This window comes from Lepidochelys olivacea (genome assembly GCF_965140295.1).
Source record: "Lepidochelys olivacea isolate rLepOli2 genome assembly, chromosome: 1".
Taxonomy (NCBI): Eukaryota; Metazoa; Chordata; order Testudines; family Cheloniidae; genus Lepidochelys; species Lepidochelys olivacea.
The window spans coordinates 272,154,377-272,174,783 of record NC_140411.1 but is presented as its reverse complement, the minus strand read 5'-3'; the positions used below and the strand labels follow the sequence as shown (position 1 = coordinate 272,174,783).

The 20,407-nt window shown below is 38.7% G+C and overlaps 1 protein-coding gene across 2 annotated transcripts in view; it reads right to left on the bottom strand.

The window, feature by feature from the left end:
- Positions 1–20,407, bottom strand: part of EEA1 (early endosome antigen 1) — a 135,912-nt gene that overhangs the window by 22,615 nt on the left and 92,890 nt on the right. For both annotated transcript variants that reach the window (XM_084617768.1, XM_084617767.1), the window contains 7 exons: positions 19,200–19,313; positions 17,683–17,838; positions 16,842–16,981; positions 15,308–15,638; positions 12,986–13,087; positions 12,043–12,237; positions 10,882–11,064 (listed from right to left, as the gene is read on the bottom strand). In XM_084617768.1, the coding sequence (XP_084473894.1) occupies positions 10,882–11,064; positions 12,043–12,237; positions 12,986–13,087; positions 15,308–15,638; positions 16,842–16,981; positions 17,683–17,838; positions 19,200–19,313 (1,221 nt within the window). The remainder of the gene's footprint in view (positions 1–10,881; positions 11,065–12,042; positions 12,238–12,985; positions 13,088–15,307; positions 15,639–16,841; positions 16,982–17,682; positions 17,839–19,199; positions 19,314–20,407) is intronic.

Genomic DNA, 20,407 nt, shown 5'->3' with positions numbered 1-20,407 from the left:
CAGTTAGTAGAACACACACTATTTTCCTGTATTCTCTTGTTGGGACAATGCCTGTAACATTGTGACAGCAACAGTAAAACACATAAATAATAATAAGGTAACTGGAACTGAATGAGGTGACTATTAAATTGTAATTAACAGCTGTTGAGTAATGACCAGAGAAGCAAACTGAACTCTATCTCAGGGGAGGGCAAATCAGGAGCAGAAGTAATAATTTCAACACTTGATCATGGACAAAAGAGGTTGCAATTCATTTCCAAAAGGTACTTTGAGGAAAGTGTTTGAGCTCAGCAAGAGCACAGGAAGAGACAAATTATGTGAAGAGATAATTTTCACACAAATTATATAAAATTGGTTCAAGTCCCAGTTAAGAAGACATCTCTATTAACCACATCTTACTTAAGTGGCACCTGCTGAGTGTAAATTAGAACACATAGTAGACTGCACTTTAACTTCCAAACTCCATATAATACGAGTAATTATTGCAAATTTATTGAATGACATTATTCAAAAATATTTACACACTATACAGTACAGCACAGGCTGACTGCTACATTTCCTTTCACCAATTTTTAGAGCTTCTTGGTCTGTGTGTATGCACAATTAAAATTTCAATCGTTGCTACCGTTAATGGTAAATTTAAAGGAAAAATGTCTGGTGCAGACAAAGCTTACTTAAGGCTCACTACTCATTGATGCTAGCACCTGAAAATGTTTTTTGATCAACACAGCTGATAACCACTTAATTTCTGCCAAATAACTTTCTTGTAGTGTCTTAAATTAAGTGTTAAAAATAAAACTAAAGATTTTATCCGCCTCATACAGTATCTGTTTGTGAAATTCCTCATCTCATCTTGCTCAAAGTGGCTATTGTTACAGTGTTCCAAACTCTTGTGATGTTTTCAGAAGTCTCACAATATTTGATGTTCTTCTTAAAGCCCCAGCTTGCTGGAATCCTGAGATTGCATGAGTATCTCAGTTTTAAAAAAATCTAGCTCTCATGGTGGTGAAGAAAAGCTTGAAAAGTGGGAAGCAAGGGAACCCTAGCAGCCCAGAAACCAGATCGCAAATAAAAAGCCTCAATTTTTTTAGATTTCATGATGTGTAAGCACAGTTCATAAATTCTGAGCCCTTGACGTTGGTGATACTACTTTTGTAACAGGAGTATTTCAACAGAAGTGTCTGAAAGCAGGGTTGGCTACATCAATGGAAGGAACAAGTGGCGACTCAAGACACTAGAACTAAAGAATATCAGAAAAATGACCTGTTTTTCAGTAAAAATATATATATATATATATAAATAACTGAACAAGGCTTAAGGTCAGATTTATTGTTACCTCTTGGAATCACAAAGCTTCAGTAAGAGGACTACGTTGGGATTTAAGCACAGAAGGATAGTACGTTTTAAAAAGGCTCATTATCTTTACTAAACTTAAAATAATAAGCATATCCCAAACCATATTCAAAGACAGGTAAAAAGGAAAAGCATGCAAGTCATTAAAACCTGTTTCAGTATCTGGTAACAAATAAAACAGAACAGAGCCCAACAGTAGAGCTATGTAATTATCTCCCAAGGTATTTTAAGTGGACATAAAACCCTCTTCAAAACATGCAGTGAAATCCTGGCCCCACTGATGTCAATGGGAATTTTGTCCATTGGTTCTTGCAAAGGCCTTTATGATGTGGGAGACTGCCAGAACTCAACAACAATGACAACTCATACTATGACATATTAATACTGGGTGAAAAACTGCCCAACTGAAATCAATGGGAGTTTTGCCCATTACAATTTCACCCATTATTTTAAACAGGCCAGTTTTAACATGCACATTACAGTGTCCTCTCCTAATTAGTATCCTCTTCAACAGTAGTAAATATTCTTTAAATGAGCAGATAATCACTCCAATGTATAACACACAGTTTGTGTGACTGTCTTTCTGTATGAGTAGCAGTACCCTCAGTTACTGGATGGAATATCAGACCAGCTTAAGTATTAATATCCACACTGACATCTTAGACCCTATCTAGCTTATAGCTATAATACTGCTACACAAGTATGAATACTTCTCAGGTAAGCCCCTTTGTTTTCCATTCAAACCTATTTTTAACTAAAAAATCCCGGGTTTTACAAAAAAGTATTTAGTTTTTTTCCTGATGTTCACCCTATCTTTGTATCATTCAAATATATAAAAAATAACTTTTTCTATTACAAAAAATATATATATATTACGAGAATATATTATTCTGTGTGTATATGCAAAGCTGCCTGTTGAAGTAAGGCTATGTATTAGTCTAGAAGATACACACAATAAACAGGCACACATGCAAGCTCTGAAGTGCGTGCACATCTGAATGTACTGATGAATCTCACACCCACCATGCCACATTTCAAGCTTTTAGCAGATAATGGTTTAAAGAAACACACTAAAATGGAAGGAAAATGAAAATCTGTATCAGAATACATTTCAGAACACAAGGAAGTATTCTAAAGTTTTAAAAAAACAAAAACAGGAGAACAGGGATGAAGTTGAGTATCTGCGCTGCAAATGGTGTGGCCCAATTATTAAATGTAAATATTTAAAGGCTAATAGTTCTAAGTCTACAACAGTAAACTGTTTGTTGAAATGATATGTTGTTTTCTTAAACTCAGAAGTGACATTGTGTTTTGAGTTCTGTTTTAGTTCTGCAGCAAACCACATTGAATCCGTTCATCAAACCATTAATCTACTGAATACTTTCCCCCCGTCCTTCCGTCCACCAAAATAACCCCTGATATTTACCCAGAAAAATTATTAATAGTTTTTCCCACCAATATTCACCTATTTTTGTTGTTATAGTAATAAACACACTGATAAATTCCCAGGAAAAATTAAATAAAATAAAAACTGAAAATGAAGGGCCCTATTAACAGGTTAATGCTAGTTTAATTTTAAATTTTTGAATAAGGAATCAAACAAAGTACAAATTGGGTAAGTAATGAGATCAATGGGATATTTATTAGAATGTTTTTAAACAGGGGATGGGACAAGCAGAGGAGGCATTAGAAAATATTTTGAGGACATAGTATGCACTAGGTCACAGTGGCTTAGGTACACTAGCCTTTGTGCCCTTTTTATTATGTGTAGTTTGAATTTGAAGGAGTGGGAGGTATGGGGGGAAGGATTACTAGCAAATACACAGAGAGGAAAGGTCAAATGAAAAAAGACACCAACCAGGAAGACTATGCTATGAAGCAAGGTAATTCCTCAACAGGGTGACCAGATGCCCCTATTTTATAGGGACAGTCCTGATATTTGGGGCATTTTCTTCTATAGGTGCTGTGACAAAGTTCCTCCTCTCCCTTGGTGGGTTCTGCGCTTATTGGTGGATATGCTCACCTCAGAGATTCACAGCAGCCCTCGGTTTGGCCACTTTTGCTATTGGCTCAAACCTGCTGCTCACTCAGCTAACCTCATCACTGGCCAGCATGGGGAAAAGGAAGGTGAACAATCCCCACAGTCTCTGCTGATCCACCTAGTGGGTCGGGGAAAAGGCCAGGGACCTTCCCCTCTGGTGGGACCCACAGTCCAGGTCACTCCTCCTGTATCCAATAGGGAGTTGGGGGAATGGAGGGAACCCGGGCCCACCCTCTACTCTGGGTTCCAGCCCAGGGCCCTGTGGATCACAGCTGCCTACAGTGTTTCATGTAACACCTATGTGACAGCTACAACTCTCTGGGCTACTTCCCCATGGCCTCCTCCCAACACCTTCTTTATCCTCACCACAGGACCTTCTTCCTGATACCAGATAGCGTTTGCACTCCTCAGTCCTCCAGCAGCACGCGTTCTCACTCTCAGCTCCCTGGGTGCCCCTCACTGACTGAAGTGAGTTCCTTTTTAAACCGGGTGCCCTGATTAGCCTGCCTGTCTTAATGGATTCTAGCAGCTTCTTAATTGGCTCCAGGTGTCCTAATTAGCCTTCCTGTCTTAATTGGTTCCAGCAAGTTCCTGATTGTTCTGGAACCACCCCTATTACCTTACCCAGGGAAAAGGGACCTACTTAATCTGGGGCTAATATATCTGCCTTCTATCACTCTCCTGTAGCCATCTGGGCCGACCCTGTCACAGTATCTATTACCTCCCACCCCCGTCCCAATTTTTCACACTTGCTGTCTAGTCACCCTATTCCCCAAATACATTCTATTGATGGCATTGTCTTTGGAGGAGACCAGGACTAGATTAGAAAAGCATCCAGGCTAAGACTGATGTGCATTTGGCAGATCTCATACAGTATTTGTTTAATTTGATCCAGCCCAGAGCTAGCAGTTCCTCATTTTCATGAGCACTACACATTCACTTACAGAAAATGTAACTTTTAGGGAAAAAGGGCAATTTTTGTAAACAATACAAAGTCCCCCCCCAATTTACATAAATTAAAAGAGAATATAATTTATTTGAACTTGTCAGCTCAAATCCATCCATCCATTCTCCCCACACACCATCAATACAGTTAAAGAATTGCAAGAGATCAACACCCTTATTTTTAAAAAGGAACATATCCTTTCAATAACTTTAATTTTAACCAAAGTGAATTGGTTTGGTGCCATTTTTGTGGGGGGAGAAACAAGGCAATTTTTTAGACTGAACAAGTACAGTAACTCCTCACTTAAAGCTGTCCTGGTTAAAGTTGTTCTGTTGTTACGTTGCTGATCAATTAGGGAACATGCTCATTTAAAGTTGTGCAATGCTCCCTTATAACGTCATTTGGCAGCCGCCTGCTTTCTCCACTGCTTGCGGGAAGAGCAGCCCGTTGCAGCTAGCTGGTGGGGGCTTGGAACCAGGGTGGACCCACAGCCCCCATATAAACTCCCCACTCCCCTAAGTTCCCTGTGCAGCAGCCGCCCAGCAGGCTATCAATTGCCGGCAGATCAGCTGACCCTCCCCCCACTGCCATGTGCTGCTCCTGCCCTCTGCCTTGGAGCTGCTCCCAGGAGCCTCCTGCTTGCTGGAGGGCGGAGGGAGAGGGGCTAATCTCAGGGTGTCCCCTTCTCCCCTGCACCTGCACCCCACTTACCCCATCTCCATAGAACGGGCGGATATATAACAGGGCTCAGGACGGAGGGAGCTTCCTGGAAGCAGCTGCTGCATCTCAGCTTGCTGATAACTTAACAAGGTAGTGTACTTAAGAGTGGTGTCAGTGTACTTCAAGGGGAAATGTGCATCTCTCTCTCTCTCACACACAGGATGTGTGTCTCTGTCTGCCATGCTGTCTCCCCTCCCTCCATTCATGCTGCCTTGTAGCATGTGAGGCTCCATTAGCAACAAGTTAACCCTTGAGGGCTCAGCCAATTGCTAGTTCATCATTTAGCAGTAAGGCATTCCCTGGGAAATATCCCACCCTCTGACTCTACCACCTCCACCAAGCTTCACACACTAACCCCTCCTATTTACATTAATTCTTATGGGGAAACTGGATTCGCTTAACATCGTTTCACTTAAAGTCGCGTTTTTCAGGAACATAACTACAACGTTAAGTGAGGAGTTACTGTATGTATTAAATTGTAACGTATAGAGGTGTGTATATTTTATATACACACACACACACATTATATTTTCTTTTCAATCTATATTCGACTTTTAAAACATTATTGTGTGCGCCTCTGTCCCACCATCCACCCCTTCAGATTACACCAAACCTTTTCACCTTGGCTAAAGTGACATAACATATGTTCCTTATTAAAATAAAGGCTTTGATGTTAACCAGCCCTTCATTTCTTTTCCTGTATTGATAGGGAGAGGAGGAATTGGGCTCACCAGAGCAGTTGTTCCAAGGCTGGCCTTCATGGAACACTGTCACCTAAATATCTCAAACTACAAGATTTCGCTTGAACTCCCATGATCTGCTTTTCATTGTAGTGCATCTTCCACAGCAGACTGATTCCTTTAGCTAGGAAGGTCAGGAGATAGCTCAGTAGTTTAACAATGATATTCCACTCTCACGCCAGTAGATGGTGCTATCAGTACAGCTCAACTCATATCTTCCAATCCTACCCAGACACTATACATGCCACCTCAGTTCATATCATCCACATGGCTTGAGGCCATCTATCTTTATATCTGTCTGAAACCTTGCCTCCCGGTGTGCCAAGTTGTGTTAAACCATCCCAAAGATATTTTTATTTAGCTAAAGTGAAGGCTAACAGTGAGGGTATCTCACACTCTGACCTAATCAAGTTTATTTAAACTTCTCTTTAACAAAACTGGTTTTGACACCATGTGGACTCATCACTGCTTTGCAATAACTATCCTCCTTCTGTTAAAAGACCTGAAGCGACAAGAAAACATTCAAGATCATCTAGTTTATATGTTTCAAAGATTTGTGTTGTACAAAATCACTCCAGATGTTTCAACACACTATGAATGAGATACTTCATTATAGCGATGGGGCCAAACCAAAATCCTGGACCTGACCAGCCACACAAACTTTGGATCCAGATGCAATCCAAACACTGCAGTTCTGGCTCAGGTGTATTTATTATTAATATTAAGCAAGACCCCTAGTTTTATGTAGCCTACGAGCGGTAGATTTTGCATTTGAGAAGATGAAATTCTGCTACAAGAATTTCCTGATTTTAGCAATTCTACTACTTTAACATCTGAATATCAAAATGCTATACTATACCATAAAATACTATTTTATACTGAAATAAAAGCTATACAGCGTGTCCAGGGTTCAGGAAGGTAGGAACATTCCCCCCCCCCCCTTTTTTTTTTTTAGCAAAAATAACGGAGACACGGAAAATAGTTCTTAGAACTATTTTTAATTAATATTAACAGTCCTGCAGTATCAGCCTTGTTCCTTCTCTACTCTCATAATCTAGCTATGCTTTCAGCCCCAAAAGTGAACTTGTTCTAACGAAGGAAGAACTACAGTTGGGTGCCCTATTTCAAAGCTGATGATACAAAGTCAATACAGGCAAGTCAGGTAACAACAACAGGCACTTTTTCTTTGCATTGCACCTTTATGAAATGATAAAAATGAAACAAAAAATGGTTAGAAACAGAGTTTCTGTACTGAGGTTGTAACTATACATTGTCATATGAAACACATGAAAACAACTAGCTTCTGCATTTACCCTAAAATCTGAAAAACAGGTCGCAGCTTTTCCCCTTTTTTTATGATGTCACAAACTCAGTAAATCATTCAAGATGTTTACAAAGAGATTTAAAAGGCAAATGCCAAACCTGCATACAGCTATGCACAAGAGTAGTCCCATGATGTCAATGAGACTATTTAGAAGTGTAACCATTTGCAGGATCAGGAACAAAAAGATGTGCTTCAGGGGAGAAACAATAGGAGATTTAGAACAAATATAAAAAATCACAAAGGTTCAGCAAATTTAAAAAACAACTGGGAAAAATAATGATGACCACTAAGTCTAATAAAGTTAAGTATGAGAACAGCTTCCATTTTGCTTTGCACCAATTCATTATTTTCACCACATAAGGCATGAGTGAGTGCTCTACGTAGGACAGGGTTTCTCAACCCCCTGGGTTGGGATCTAAAATTGGGTTTTGAAGAGTCACGTGATAACTCCTGTGGCTCCTGTCCCATGGAGCTGACTGAGCTTGTCTCCCTGCTTCAGGCATTGCAACCACTCGGGTCCCAGCACCACTTAGGTTTAGCCCAGCTGTCATGATGATGGGAGATCAGGTAGGCTCAACTGCATTGCATTGCATTTCCATAACTGTGGGCCAACCCCATTATATTCTGCAGCTATCAAAAAATTTAGTTAGTTTATAAAACAGTCTTAGTTTTTCTTTTTAAAGAAAATTCCACCTTCTTCAGCAATGTAATTTGCAACCCTAAATATTTATCAATCTACTTCCACTTGCAATACATTTTTTGGCCTATTTTTCCATTAAGTTGTACTCTCTGTCATGTATTTCTAGATATTTATGGTGGCCGTGACATCAATTGCAACAAGGCTCCAAAACTCCAGTTATAGGAAACAGTATCTGAAGAAACTAGGAGGACTTTACTTATAATGCAACATGGGATGTGTCACCATGACATGACAAAATATCCTATGAGAGGAAAAGGAAAAATAAAGACTCTTCAATTCTTTGGTCTATAGTTTTGTATATTTAGTACATAAGTACCAAGGTGAAAAGAGTTTAGAAGGATGTGTTCATATTCAATTGTATTCTTTCTGTGGTCTCAGAATAAATTGATCTTTTGATCATTATTTGGAATTTCCTGAATAGGATTTTTCTTGTTTTGTTTTTTACATCTTTTCAATTTAGCTATATTTTACAGTGGCCTATTAGTATTTTATTAAACTGTCTTGTTCACTGATATTATTATTATAAAACAAAAACCCACACACTGACTCCATTTTTTACACAGCATTTTAGCACAAAGGAACCACAATCTTAAAATTTATGAAATTATACATTTGCTAAGACTGGTAACCTTGTTTTCTTCTTATTGACAACCTCCTCTGACCCTCATTTTCCCCCAGGTTGTGTCCTGGAACGCCCTACAGTGGTGCACCCATCGGGACACTACTCGAAGAAGTTGCCAAATTTGGATAAGGACTGAAATATCATACAAGAAGATCTGGAGAACTCTGGAAACTGGAATAAGAGACATGGGATAAAATTTAATAGTGCAAAGTGCAAGGTCATTCACTTAGGGACTAACAACAAGAATTTCTGCTTTAAGCTGGGGACATATCAGTTGGAAGTGACAGAGGAGGAGAAAGACCTGGTGAACTGGTTGATCACAGGATGACTATGAGCCGCCAACGTGAAGCGTCTGAGAAAAAGACTAATGCAGTCCTAGGATGCATCAGGCAAGGTATTTCCAATACAGAAAAGGAAGTGTTAGTACCATTACACAAGGCACTGGTGAGATTTCATCTGGAATACTGTACACAATTCTGGTCTCCCATGTTTAAGAAAGATTAATTCAAACTAGAACAGGTGCAGAGAAGGGCTCCTAGGATGACCAGAGGAATGGAAAATCTACCTTATGAGAGGAGACTCAAAGAGCTTGCTCATTTAGCCTAACCGAAAAAAGGGGAGATATGATTGCTCTCTATAAATACATTAGAGGGATAAATATCAGGGAGGGAAAGGAGTTATTTAAATTAAGAGCCAATGTGGACACAAAAACAAATGGATATAAACTGGTTATCAACAAGTCTAGACTTGAAATTAGACAAAGGTTTCTAACCACCAGAAGAATGAAGTTCTGAAACAGCCTTCCAAGGGGAGAAGTAGGGGCAAAAACCTAACTGGCTTCCAGACAGAGCTTGAAAAGTTTATGCGGGGGATGCTAGCTGCAAATGCTAACAGCATATATCTCCAATAGCCAGTTATGGGACACTAGATGGGGAGGGCTCTGAGTTACCACAGAGAATTATTTCCCAAGTGTCTGGCTAGTGAGTCTTGCCCACATGATCAGGGTCTAACTAATCTCCATATTTGGGATTGGGAAGGAATTTTCCTCTAAGTGAGGTTGGCAGAGAACCTGGGGGTGGGGGGGGCAGAGGGGGAGAATTCGCCTTCTCTTGCATCATGGGGTAAGGGTCTCTTGTAGGTTTAAATTAGGGTAAATGGCAGATTCTCTGTAACTTGTAGTCTTTTAATCATGATTCTTCACTAACTCAACCAGAGGTTATAGGTTTATTAAAGGAGCGGATGGGTGAGGTTCTGTGGCCTGCAATGTGCAGGAGGTCAGACTAGATGATCATGATGGTCCCTCCTGATCTTAGAGTCTATGAGCACTGCAGTTTGGAAAGAAAGGTCCAAAAAGGGCCATCGAACCTTTAATGACTACACATGATCAGTGTCAACTGTTTTGTAACTCATCCTAAAGATAATTCCTCTAGCACCACGATATTTCCTAACACTTGCTGGGGCACTGCTTCAGTCAGTCACTGTGGCACATAATGGTCTAATCTCCCATGGGCTGTAATACTTAAGTCTAATTTTGTGTGTTTGGTTTAGTGTGCAGGTGCTGGATGGTGTTGGTGGCCTGTGATATACAGGCTGTCACAAGAGATGAAATGGTGGTAACTGCTGGTTTTAACTCTATGATTCCACAACTACTCTGAGTACTGACTGAGAAAAAAAGCACTATCTCCTAACTTGCCAAAAACAGTCCTAGCAGTACTTGGGCTTTCTTGGAGGTCTCCCATCCAAGCACTAACAATGTCAGGGTGTGCTTAGATTTGACATCTGAATCAAGATGGTATGGCTGCATCACTTTATATATAAAATAGGTCCCACTAAGAAGAAAGCCCTTCAAAAATATATCTTGAATAGAAATAGTATATACATTGGCCAGAACAACTGGGTCACTTGTAGAACAATACAGACTGAACAGGTTTGTTGCAGGAATGCAAGCTGATGAGCACTGTCAAAGCCTGTTAAGTCCATACAAAGGAGCCAAAAAGGCATTAAGTTGTGGAGGAGGGAAATACTCTTGGGGTTACTCCCTTGCATGCTGGCAGAAATGGATGCCATTAGTTGTATTTCTGTTTCCACAGATTGGGAACTATGCAGTGGGAAGACTGGGGACAAGCTTTATACAGAGAGAAATGTGAAAAGAAAGAATCCAGTACTCCTAAATCCTTCACCTTGTTCCCAGAGCTCAGACAACAGCACTGCTACAAAACACTTTTGAACTGGAAGGGCGTTCTAGGTAAATCAGGCAAAAATACTTGGCATTTAAATCAATTCCAACATGTACTATGTCCGGAGGAAAAGGACACAATACAATTCTATACATAGCAAAAGAGTTTTTTCTTCATATGGCTTTCACTTTGCTTCTTTGTATTCATCCTGAAGACAAACATTATTAGGTCACTTATGACTTTAAAAAGACACTGTACCTTAAGATCTTGCCTTGTTGCCAACAGCTCAGATTCTTTACCATAAAGATCCAGCTGAAGTTCTTTCATATTTTCCTGATCTTTTTCATGAATCTTCTGTAGCTCTGCTAGTTTTCCTTTCTCTGCTTTAAGCTCCTGTGCTGATAATGTTACCTGCTGCTGTAATTTATTCTCTAGTTCTGCCTGAAACACACATACAAATCCTGGATTTATATTTTACAGTACAAAGCAGGCATGTAAGATAAAATGTAAAATATGGATTATTTGCAATCTCAGTTTTGTTAAACTAATTTTTAAGAAATGTTAATTAAACAAGCATAATTATTTCATAAATCTTTTCTCTTAATTCACTCTGCAATACTTATAGCTATTACTTATCCCAGCTACGAAATTTGAACAAGGCCATATTATTAAATCATATTATTTCTTACATTAATATACTGTGATTTACTTGCTATATAATAAAGAAAATAAATGACTAACATCAAGAGACTAATTAAACACAGGGAGCCCAGTTTTCAAACATCTAAACAGTGTTTCCAAACTTTGCAGTTTCCATGGGCAGAACAACAGAAGGCCACTGCAATACTTTATATGATAAATGAGAAACTGAGTGCAGACATCATTTAATAATACAGCACATGACACTAACATCCCTAAAACTATACGGAGTTTGAACTTTTTCATCATAGTTCACATTTCATATCGTCATTACGACTATTCTCTTTTTACAGTACAAAATGAGTTTTTAAAACCACCACTTATGCTCCAAAATGCTGAGGACTCTTGTCTAAATTATTCTCACGAAACTGCATACTGCTATGCGACAAGATGGCAACTCTTGCCACATTGCATACAGCTGCAGTAGAATGAACACAGCAGATCTAGCTATTTTTATCAATTTGATGACAGGTGTACTACTTGCATAATCCATAATTCACTATTTGAGCCTTACACTCAACATTTTTATAGTTTTGACCTTGAACAATATCTGATGGGTTCAGTTCTGCATCCTGACCTTACCATTCCCAGTAACACATTTCAGCTACAGTAAATAGCTATTTTATCACCCACATAATGACATAAAACAGAAGCATGCATCAGAGGAGTTAATACTAATTTCCTTTGTAAGTAAGAGGAATGAAGAGAAACCAGGACCACCTTTTCTAAAAGGGCACCCTTTAATTCAGCTTGCTGTGTTTCAGTTTGCCTTTTCTTCTGATCAAATGATTCCTTCAGTTCTTTCAGCTTTCCCTGGAGATGCTGCTCATTCTTTTCCTTCTCTTTTAGGACACCCTGAATCTCCAGTATTTGTCCTCGTGCTGAATCAAGCTCTATTGTCAGCTGCTTAGAAATCTATATTTAAAAATATAAAAAACCTGCATATTATCTTTACCTTAATCACCATTAGTTTTTGTTGCTGTACATCAAATACATTATTTACAGCTAACATCTAATTGGACATCTAATTGGCCTCTTTTTTCATGCAGGGGCCAAACTGGCCCACTCCAAAGTCACTTGGCAGCAGATCCTTTATCGTTGACATGGCTATCCTGTGCTCTAGAATGTAAGTTTTCATTTTTTTAAACGTAAGAATAATCCATATAGTTACAAAGATAACCTCCTATAGGGAGATTTTCAAAAACAACAAAATCTCTCAAGAGTTTCTGAAAATTTTCTCCCAAACAGCAAATAGCATACTGATAAAATGATACATACAACGATATGGAGATGTCTAACTAAGCTTGAAACAACAGATCTGAGAGGTGTGAACTGTCACCACTCATTTAAAAGAGATGTTAACTCAGAAAACTAATGACAAGTTAACATAGTTAACTATTTCAAAACATGTAAGAAAGCAGAGGGACAATGATCATCTGTTATCACTATATCTATTGTACGAAAAGCACACCAAAACCACGGATGATCATATTAGAATACACACAATCTTCTGTGACTGTCATCTTGTTTTGGTGTCAACTGCATAGGGCTTGGGAGAATACCACTACCTTTTTTCCCCTCTAATCTGATCTCTGCATATGTGATTGGAAAAGCTGTGATTGATATATTGTTATTTTTTGTAATTGGGAATTAGTTATCTTACCCCTTCCTGTTTTTCCAGTGAGTTTTTCAACTCATTCCGTTCTTTAGCTACAGACTCTGTCTGTACTTGAAGCTGATGTTTAGTTTCTTGGCAAGATTTTTCCTAAAAAACAGATTACCTAGTGAGCATGTTTTGTCAACTTTACCAAATGCATTTAAGCTGTTATTACAAAAACTACAAACTACCAAGAAAGGACACTTGCATTCTCTTAAATCAGAATCTGTTTCCGACACAGAAATATCCTCACAATGGGCTATAAACTATAACCGTTGAAAATCCAGTCCTAGTCATTCTTCCCAGGTCACGAAGGCCCAGATTCAGGAAAGCACTTCAGCACATTCTTAAGACCCATGGACTTAAATGCTATTTATTCTGAAAATTAAGCATGTGCTTAAATAGCATTTAAGTTCCTGGCTCTTAAGAATGTGCTGAAGTGCTTTCCTGAATAGGGATGCTTTTCTCAATTGAGGCCTAGATTGGCAGCTCAGAAGTGGAACCACAAGGATGGCCATTTTAAAGTACCAATAAATACTGAGGTTCTTCCCCTTGTCAGGGAACAGTATAGGCTCAAACACCATCTTTATTAATTCTGGAGTAAGGTATTACACAGAGTAAGTAAGGATGGCAGAATTGGAACCTTTGTTAGTAATGTAATCTAAAATCTCTCTCTCTCACACACACACACACGCGTGCACTTCAGGTCCAAATCCCAGTCCCTGAAATCAATGGCAAAACTCCCATGGACTTTCCCGGAAGTAGAATATGGACCTTATTTTTAATAGTATAAACTGAAGAGTAAATCCTTCCAGTTACTAGAGTAAATGTAAATAGTTAAGCAGAAGTAGCTAAGGCCAGGTCTACATTATAAACATACCTCAGTATAACTACATTGCTCAGGGGTGTGAAAAATCCACAGCCCTGAGCGACACAGTTCTCTAACCTAACCCCCAATACCGACAGCGCTATGTCGACAGAAAGGCTTCTCCCCTTGACACGCTGCCGCTTCTCACAGAAGTGGCTTAACGATGTCGGCGGGAGAAGCTCCCGAGTCAGCATACTAGCATCTTCAATGAAGCACTACAGCGGCACCACTGCAGCATTTTAAGAGTAGACCTGACTTTGTAAAACATTTTGCAATCACAGGTATTCGTTAAAGAAGAACCAAAAGGACTTTTTATACAAGGGACAGAAGGTGGGGAGAAATGTGATTTGTAATTGTAAATACTGATTATTTTTAGTGGAAATAAAAATAACAATCACACATGGGAGCTGAGAGATGGTCTGATGCAAAACAGGAAAAGAAATTGGGAAAAATACCCCTACGATAAATTTTAAACATAGAAAATTCACAAAATCTGTATTGCTACTGTACTAGGTGATGTTGCTATAAGCAGCCAAAGTTTAAAAAAAAAAAAGAAAAATGGGGATTATCGTTTTAAACACAGTAATAGTAAGGGTCACTTTTATAACAATAATGAACTCCTGGCCAAGCATTTTGCCGCCATACTGCCGCTTCTTAGGTCACTGGAATCAGTTAGCTTTCTGACAGGTCTTGCAACATGTTCAGATGTGGTATTTCCCAAAATGACAGACACAATTATTCTATGCAGCGTTGTAGCCATGTTGTTCCCAAGATATTAGAGACACAAAGTGGATGAGGTAATATCTTTTATTGGACCAGCTTCTGTTGGGGAGAGCTTACAGAGCTCTTCTTCAGCTCTGCAGACTTGTGTAAGCTCAAAGGCTTGTCTGCAACAGAAATTGGTCCAATAAAAGATATGACCTCACCCACCTTGTCTCTCCAGACACCATTATACTTACCAGAACTAGCAATCTTCCATCATACCCATAACAAGTGCACCAATGTGTTCTGCATGGAACAGATTAGAAAACCAAAACTATAATACATTAAGAAAAACTGACTTCATTGTTCTCAAATGTGGGTTGCATTTTGGCAAAATTTCACAATCTGTGTTTTTATAGGGCTGTCCAGTGTTTTCCACATTTCACATATAATTGTTTCAATGCTCATCCCCGTCTGTGGTTTTCTTTGCCATATTAAAAAGCAACTAAAGGGGTCTGGTTTCTGGTATGAACCAATGTTTACCAGTAAAAACATCCAGCCACAACTTAATTTAGGACTTACAATTATATCTCAGTTTTGTTTTTCTTAAGGCAATCATAATTTCCACAGTTGGTGCCATCATCTTTGCAATAAATGTGAGCAGTTTTCGTACTAGAATGCAAAGCAGAGCTGACAATCATGAATGAGAAAATTGAAAAATACCCAATACTGGATGCCTGATTAAATCCATAACTAACCATTTCTGCCACAGTGGCTTTTCCTTTCTGTTTCTCCTTTTCCAATTCATCCTTTATATCCTTCAAGGATTCAATGGTTTTTGATAATTTGTCTTTGGTAACTGTAAGGTCTTTCAATAAAGTGTCTTTCTCCAACTTCATTTTCTGCAGCTCTAATGTTGCTGCTTGAATCTTGCCATCTAGTTCCTTACGTTGTTTATTTGTCTCTTGATTTAATTTCTCAAGGTCCCGTTTAAGGCTTGCTTTTTCTTCCCCTTGCTTTGATATTTGCTGTTTTGCTTGTTCCAGGGCATCAGATTTCTTCTCCAAATCCAATTTAGTACTAGATACACTGTGCAAATACAAAGGAGAGCAGTGAAATACAAAACTTTAAAAAATTATCCCTAAGTTGTTTTGTGTAATTAAATCTACTCTCTATAATCAAAAACATTAATCGTTCTTCTAATTTAAAACATGTTTTTTCAGATGATGTATTGATGTTTCGTTTCTACACTTAAATGAATGACATACTCTGAAGTCCCATTTTCAGGCTGGTGGTGGTTCTTTAAACATTACGCCTATGAACTACCCCTAGAGAGCTAACATGCAAATTGTAAATCAAGATGAATAAAAACCAAAATTAAGGTTTTTTTACTCAGCAGATGTCTGAACAGGTTAATATATTCAGATCCATCAACTGGCAACATACCCTTTGGTTCTATGAAAGACAGTCTCACACACATTATTCCCAGACAGAGTTAAAAGTTAAGAGACTGACCTTCAACACAACAACATTACCAGATATGTTTTGTGGTAGTTTTTGTTTGTGCTAAGTGCTGGAGAAATTGCATTTGCAATTAAGATTTCCACACCAGCTTTAATGCTATCCTGTATCCCCACTAACTTTCCACCTATAGGTTGAATCTCCCTTGACCATTTATCGCACAAAACTTAAATCTGCTTAGTCAAGCATAGGAATTCCAATATTCTCATCTGTTCTATGATAATAGAACCTGCTCTTACCCATATATCAGATATAGGTGGTGATGATGAATATCTCATTTATATACATATTAGATCTGAGCCCCATGCTGCGAAGGACCCCCTAATTTTTCAGAGGATGGTATGATAATGCAAGGTTGTTTGCTGATGACCAGCTTTCTGCTGCGGATACAAGTGGGACCTAGACAGAGTGTACAGAAGAGATGGAGGAAGTACACTGAATGCATCTCAACCCACTCAGGTTAAGTCACGGTACTTGGTGACTTACCTATGGGATGAAGGCTGATGGCTGAAGTGCAAGTCAAACAAGGCAACGTTTATCTCCCCTGTGTGGGGAAAGATGCAGAAGCCCCCACTGAGGTGTAGGGTTACTCTAGTGTTTTAGGTGAGTTCTGGTGATCATTATGGTGAATAACTGATCATGAAGGTGAATAATAATTTCAATTCTAGTCTAAGAGTATAAACATGCATTTGTTTGTTCTTATAGAACAATTCAAATGTGAATCTTGGTCTCTGGGTCTGAAAAGTAATGCATTAAACAGCGTTAGCATACACTTCTCTTTTTGCTTCAAGCTGTTTGGTCAGTTCTGTTGTTCTGAGGCCTAGCTCTGTACACTGCTGTCGTTGCTGTTGTAGCTCCTGAAGGGCCTGTTCTTTGCTTGCTTTAACCTCAAGAATGTCAGTTTCAAGTTTCTGTAAAAGAAAAGAAAAAGCTACAGTTACCATAACACAACCACCAGAGTGAAAAATCACTCAGTTGTTCATAAATGCCTCCAGCCATAAAGATCTCACCCCTAGTCTTCACGTACATTTAAAATTAAATATACTTCTATATTGTAATGGATTCAAATATCTGCAAAATGCTTAAAATACGGTAATCTAAAAATAACCCAGTAATTTATAAATGGAACATACTCCACCTCTGTGCAATTGTATACACTTCTCATGTTACTGTATTCTGTCTTTTTGCCTCCTGCCTCAAATGTAAGACACTGAAGATGTGTGTACATTAGGGTCTGATCCTGCAAACACTTATGCACTTAAATAAAGTTACCTGAAGTTTATACAACCACAAATATGAGAGTTCTGAATTTAGGAAGTGGCCTATGTCTCATCTCTTAATATTCTCCATGAATTATATTCAGGTTGCAATTGGCGGGGAAGGAGGCTGGGGCAGTGGAGGCAGTTATGGCATAACCCCACTTTCTCATTCATCAGCTGAAAAAGGAAACACTGGGAAAAGAGAATACCATCAACATCACTTTTTAGGTGGCTGGCCATCCTCCTCCTGCAATTTCCGCACTGCTGTTACCATGCATTATGAAACAATTTTGGTGCTTTACATGGTGAAAGCTAGTTTTATAAACTCAAGTTCTTCATTTCTGAATACAAACCTTAAGCTGTCCCTCTAGCTCCTCCGTTTTCTGTTCTAAATAAAGATGTTTTTCTTTATACTCTTTAAGACTGGCTTCCAGCTGTGTACAATATTCTTGCTTGTCGTGCAGCTTAGCCGTAACCTGATCTAACTGAGTGTTGACCTTATTTATCTCCTATGAAGTAAAATATAATTGAAAATGGTTACTTTTATTAAGGGATGAGTATTTTTTAAATTATTAAAGAGTTCTCTAAACACATGCATAAATATTACTTGTCTAAAATGTTCAGATGGAATTTTTAAAAAACATACACATTATACTGGAGAAAAACAGCATATTCAATAGCTTATTCTTTTCAAATTGCTTTTAAGGCAGAACTTTTTCATGCTGTGAATCACACCTTCATAAAGAGATTGTCTTAAAGAACAACTCCTCTCCCATTCATAATCACATAATATTCTTGTGGCAACTACACCAATTGCGTGCATGGGAACATAACATTAACCTATTTGTAGCAGTCAATTAAATTTAGCAGGAACAAGGACAGCCAATACCATGTGACCAGTCAACTCTCCACAGACTCCAATGGTTTACGAATCATAGTTTGAAAACTATTGGTTCAACATGGAACAATATTATTCTCTATAAGAAATGGAACACATAATGCTGATAGTCAAAAGACCCATGCGTTTTATGGTGAGCTGGACCTAACTTGTGCGAGACTCTGATGCAAGAGACTGACAAATTTGTTAGCAGCTTCATTTAACATAAAATATGGGAGATTTTTAATTAATTAAATATGAGAATGAAAAATGCAATCACTACAGAAGGACTTGTGCTATTTATATTGATATTCAATTCCCCACCCAAGAAGGCATGGGAGGCAGTGTTAGTTTTTGAAGTGGTTTGGAGTTGTGGATGTTTCTGCTGAAATAATCAGCAGCAAAACAATTAATCATGTTGACAGTTAATTTGTTATCTATTGTTTTCAATATTAGCACCCCAATGAGACGTGCTGATTTAGGGATGGAGTGCACACAGACTTGCACCAAAATAACTAAATTGGTTTTAATTCATCCCTTTTTTATTTTACTGCAAGTATGTGTGTGCACACAGTTATTTTGGAATAAAAATATATTTCTTCATTTAACTGAAGTTTGCTTTTTTATCTTGAATCTGCAGACTCCAGAAAAACAACACTGCTTTGTTTTACACTCAGTATACTTTGTAAAGTCTCTCTTCATAATCACACAGGTTAGAAACAATTCTGTTCTGTTACAATATGGAAGTTTAGATTCTAGAGTACATTTCTGCAGCAGGGGTGGATTCCACAGTCAATTCCATACATTACAATACACAGGGCCCTGCTTATAACAAACAGGACAAAATATATCACATATTCAAATACTCTGACTAAATGTCTCCAATGCAAATGCAAATCCACAAGGACTTGGATTTTTTTCCCAAACCAAATTGTCCTTTTCGTTTTGTACACAGGTTATCTTAGATGATCTAGTAGCATTAATTTCTCCTACCTGTTGTTTATCTTGCAGCGCATTCTGGGCTGTGTCCAAATGATTCTGAAGATCTGCTCTTTGAGCGGCTTTTGATGCTTCTGCTGAAAGCAGTAATTCAGTCTTTGCTTTTATCTGAGAAGAAGAGTGTTTCAATGTTTGTAAACAATGTGTGTCTCCTGCACAACGAAGGCCACAGAATCTCACCCACCCACTCCTGTAATAAACCTCTAACCTATGTCTGAGCTATTGAAGTCCTCAAATCGTGGTTTAAGGACTTTGAGGTGCAGAGAATCCTCCAGCAAGTGACCCATGCCTCACGCTGCAGAGGAAGGTGAAAAACCCCCAGGGCCTCTGCCAATCTGCCCTGGAGGAAAATTCCTTCCCGACCCCAAATATGGCAATCAGCTAAACCCTGAGCATGTGGACAAGACTCACCAGCCAGACATCCAGGAAAGAATTCTCTGTAGTAACTCAGATCCCACCCCATCTAACATCCCATCATAGGCCACTGGGCATATTTACCACTAACAGTTGAAGATCAATTAATTGCCAAAATTAGGCTATCCCATCATATCATCCCTTCCATAAACTTATCAAGCTTAGTCTTGAAGCCAGATATATCTTTTGCCCTCACTGCTTCCCTTGGAAGGCTGTTCCAGAACTTCACTCCTCTGATGGTTGGAAACCTTTGTCTAATTTCAAGTCTAAACTTCCTGATGGCCAGTTTATATCCATTTGTTCTTGTGTCCACACTGGTACTGAGCTTAAATAATTCCTCTCCCTCCGTGGTATTTATCCCTCCGATATATTTATAGAGAACAATCATATCTCCCCTCAGCCTTCTTTTGGTTAGGCTAAACAAGCCAAGCTCCTTGAGTCTCCTTTTCATAAGACATTCCTCGAATCATCCTAGCAGCCCTTCTCTGTACCTGTTCCAGTTTGAATTCATCTTTCTTAAACATGGGAGACCAGAACTGCACACAGTATTCCAGATGAGGTCTCACCAGTGCCTTGTATAACGGTACTAAAACCTCCTTATCTCTACTGGAAATACCTCGCCTGATGCATCCCAAGACTGCCTTAGCTTTTTTCATGGCCATATCACATTGGCAGCTCATAGTCATCCTGTGATCAACCAATACTCCGAGGTCCTTCTCCTCCTCTGTTACTTCCAACTGATGAGTCCCCACTTAATAACATAAATTCTTGTTCTTAATCCCTAAATG